General features: G+C 50.4%; 1 protein-coding gene across 1 annotated transcript; it reads left to right on the forward strand.

Moving 5' to 3' along the window:
- The first annotated feature begins 402 nt into the window (after positions 1-402).
- Positions 403-3,731, forward strand: LOC144490961 (homeobox protein BarH-like 2). Its single transcript, XM_078208633.1, has 2 exons — positions 403-602; positions 2,380-3,731. The coding sequence occupies exons 1-2, from the start codon at positions 428-430 to the stop codon at positions 2,523-2,525; spliced, it is 321 nt and encodes a 106-aa protein (XP_078064759.1). The 5' UTR covers positions 403-427; the 3' UTR covers positions 2,526-3,731.
- Positions 3,732-4,044: the final 313 nt, after the last annotated feature.

Consider the following 4,044-nt stretch of genomic DNA (forward strand, 5'->3'; position numbering starts at 1 on the left):
TAGGGATTCGCATTCTAATCAGTATTCTGCAACTTGATTTTGTGCCCTGTTTGAGAGCACATTTCCACTCCATCTGACGAAGGAGCTGCACTCCAAAAGCTTATGGTATTTGCTACCAAATAAATCTGTTGGACTTTAAGCTGGTGTTGTGAGACTTCTTACAGTGTTACCTGGAGCAGGGCTCCTGACTGGACCTGGACAAGGGGGACAAGCCATGGGGTCAGTTTCTGTTTATGCCCCCAATCTGGGAGCCCCCTTTCTCCCCCAGCTCTGGCCTCCCTCCCTCCCTGCCCCCAGGGTGCAGGAAGAGGCTGAGTGACAGTCCCCGCTGCTTTGTGAGGATCACTATCTGCTGCTTTATAAAGGCTGGGCGGAGCTGCTTCACTGAGGAACTCACTCAGTGTGGACTATCCCGGAGCGGAGCAGCATGCAGCCTCCAGCCCAGCGGAGCCTCACCTTCCCCGGCCTGTCCAAGGCAGCCAGTCGGCGCTACAAGACTTTCATGATCGATGACATTCTGGCCAAGGAGAGCCAGCTGGAAGTGACCCTGGGCCCCCGAGCTGGCTTCATCATCCGCCCGCAGGCTCTGCACTCCTGTCCCGGTAGGAGCTTCCTCTGAATCTGCCCCTTCACTGTGTGTGCGAGAGACAGAGAGACCCTGCCCCATTCCCAGTGTCCCATTCCCAATCCCCCATTCCCAGTGAAACTCTCTCAAAGTCCCTCTGTCCCATTCCCAATGTCCCGCTCTCCCCTGTCCCTCTCCACCCCCCCCCCCCCTCCTGTAGCTGCAGGGAGAGGGACAGCAGTTGAGTTCCCTCTGCCCTAAATTGTGTCTCTTGTGTCCGTTCAGGAGTGATTAGCTGAATCTTTGCAGGAACCTTTCACTTTCTTAGCGAGCTGAGTCAGAGTTTAGCGTCCCGTCTGGGAATCTCATTCCTACGGTGATGACACTGGTCCCGGACTAAGCTGGGGAAAATTAATCAAGGGATTTTGACAGTGATCTCGTTATCCTGAAACTCTGCAAATGTCACCCGCTTCAGTGCACAAGCTGTGTGTGTCAGTGTGTGCAGGGTCACTGTGTGCGTGTATGTCAGTGTGTGTGTGTGTGTGGGGGGGGGGGGGGGGGGGATGTGGGTGTGTGTGTGTGGGGGGGGGGGGGGGGGGGGATGTGGGTGTGTGTGTGTCCAGCTGTAATTAGCCTGTTGTATATGCAGCAGCTTTTAGTCAGTCAGAATAATCAGTGCCTGTTCACGGGACCCACACAGTTTGCAGCACACTGTTCTCACACTTCACCAAAAGTTTTGTTTTAGAATCTTTCTCTCCTCACACCCCTTCACCATCTATCCCAGACACAGTTTATTCATTATTTAACTTCACAAACCACACAGCTCCTTCCCAACCTTGTGCCACTCGGTTTAGAAAACGGGAACAATCAGGGATTAGCACCCCCCCCCCCTCCCCACACACACACTGACTCTCACTGGGGTACGGGTCCCACACACACTGACTCTCACTGGGGTACGGGTCCCACACACACTGACTCTCACTGGGGTACGGGTCCCACACACACTGACTCTCACTGGGGTACGGGTCCCACACACACTGACTCTCACTGGGGTACGGGTTCCACACACACTGACTCTCACTGGGGTACGGGTCCCACACACACTGACTCTCACTGGGGTACGGGTCCCACACACACTGACTCTCACTGGGGTACGGGTTCCACACACACTGACTCTCACTGGGGTATGGGTTCCACACACACTGACTCTCACTGGGGTACGGGTTCCCCACACACACTGACTCTCACTGGGGTATGGGTTCCACACACACTGACTCTCACTGGGGTACGGGTTCCCCACACACTGACTCTCACTGGGGTACAGGTTCCACACACACTGACTCTCACTGTGGTACGGGTCCCAGACGCACTTACTCTCACTGGGGTACGGGTTCCACACACACTGACTCACACTGGGGTACGGGTTCCACACACACTGACTCTCACTGGGGTACGGGTTCCCCACACACACTGACTCTCACTGGGGTACGGGTTCCACACACACTGACTCTCACTGGGGTACGGGTCCCACACACACTGACTCTCACTGGGGTATGGGTTCCACACACACTGACTCTCACTGGGGCATAGAGAGATCTGGGACCGGATCCCACTGTCCGTGGGATCAGATAGTTGTCACTGAAAACAGGTTTTTGGATTTGTTTGTGGGGTGTCTGTGATTTTCAGTCTGGATGGGGGATGATGTGGTTTGGATTGACAGTGTCTGAATTGGGTTCACTAAATGTTAGCTGGAGAGTTCCGTGGAACTGGATTAATACACCCTGATATATTTTGGTTTTCCTGTCTGATTCCAGTTCTGAAGGGAATGTCACCCAGACAGGAAGACATGTGGACATATGATGATATGGGCCTGAATTTTCCGGACGTTCATGCTGGTGGGATTCTCCGGTCCTGCCAGCAGTTCACCCCCATCCATGGGTTTCCCGCCTGCATGGGGTAATGCCAATGTGAATTCCCATTGACAGCGGTGGGACCAGGGAATCTCGCCGCTAGGAAACAATGTGCCACCTCCCGCTGACAGGATGGGAGGCTGGAGAATCTCACCCATGAACTAGGAACAGCAGTAGGCCACTCGGCCCCTCTGGCTTGCTCGCCTTTCAATAAGATCATGGCCGATCTGGCTGTAACTTCCTGCCTACTCACAATAACCTTTCACTCTCTTGTTAATCAAGAATCTATTCACCTCTGCTCTAAAACTATTTAAAGATTCTGCTCCCATTGCCTTTTGCTGTGGAGTTGCCGGCGTTGAACTGGGATGGCACCGTAAGTAGTCTCACAACACCAAGTTAAAGTCTAACAGGTTTATTTGGTAGCACGAGCTTTCTGAGCGCTGCTCCTTCATCAGGTGAGTGGAGGATTGTGCCCTGTTTGTGAACCCAATCCTCCACTCATCTAATGAAGGGGCAGCACTCTGCAAGCTCATGTTACCAAATAAACCTGTTGGACTTTAACCTGGTGTTGTGAGACTTTTTACATCGCCTTTTGAGGAAGAGAGTTCCAGAGGTTCACAGAAATCTCCTAATTTCCTTCTTAAACCAGTGACCCTTATTTTTAATCAGTGGCTCCTAGTTCTAGATCCTCCAACAAAAGGAACCATCCTCTCCACATCCACCCTGTCAATACCCTCAGGATCTTAAAGGTTTTAATCAAGTCCCTTTTACTCTTCTAGACTCCAGCGAATACAAGCCTCACCTCTCCATAAAACAGCCCACCCACTTCTGGTGTTAACCTAGTAAACCTTCTCTGAACTGCTTTCAATCCATTTAACATCCTTTCTTAACTGAGTGACCAATACTGTACCCAGTACTCCAAATACAGTCTCACTAGTGTCAGGTGCAACTGAATATAACCTCCCTACTTTTGTAACCGATTCCCCTTGCAATACTCAAGAACAACTTGTTGCCCCTTGTCATCAGACTTTTAAATGGACCTACCTTATATTAAGTTGATCTTTCTCTACACCCTAGCTATGACTGTAACACTATATTCTGCACCGTCTCCTTTCTTTCTCCCCTATGTACTCTATGAATGGTATGCTTTGTCTGTATAGCGCGAAAGAAACCATACTTTTCACTGTATCCCAATACATGTGACAATAATAAATCAAATCAAAAATAAATGATAGCATTTTATAAGCTTTCCTAATTACTTGCTGTATGCCTTTTGTGATTCATGCACAAGGACACCAAGGTCCCCCTGCATCTCAGAGTTCTGCAAGCTCTCACCATTTGAATGATATGCCCGACCCAAAGTACTTTACAGCCAAATGAAAATGCTCATTTTTACATAGCAACACAGCACATTGATGATGATCTTCTGATTGGTTTTGGTGATTTTTGTTGAAGGATAAATATTGCCAAGAAACTAGTAGAACTCCACCTGCTATTTTTCACAATGCGTCGTGAGATCTTCTCCAAACCCCCTGGGGAGGGGGTGGGGAGGGGCGGACAGCTCTTTGG

Source organism: Mustelus asterias, unplaced genomic scaffold (genome assembly GCF_964213995.1).
Source record: "Mustelus asterias unplaced genomic scaffold, sMusAst1.hap1.1 HAP1_SCAFFOLD_4120, whole genome shotgun sequence".
Lineage (NCBI taxonomy): Eukaryota > Metazoa > Chordata > Chondrichthyes > Carcharhiniformes > Triakidae > Mustelus > Mustelus asterias.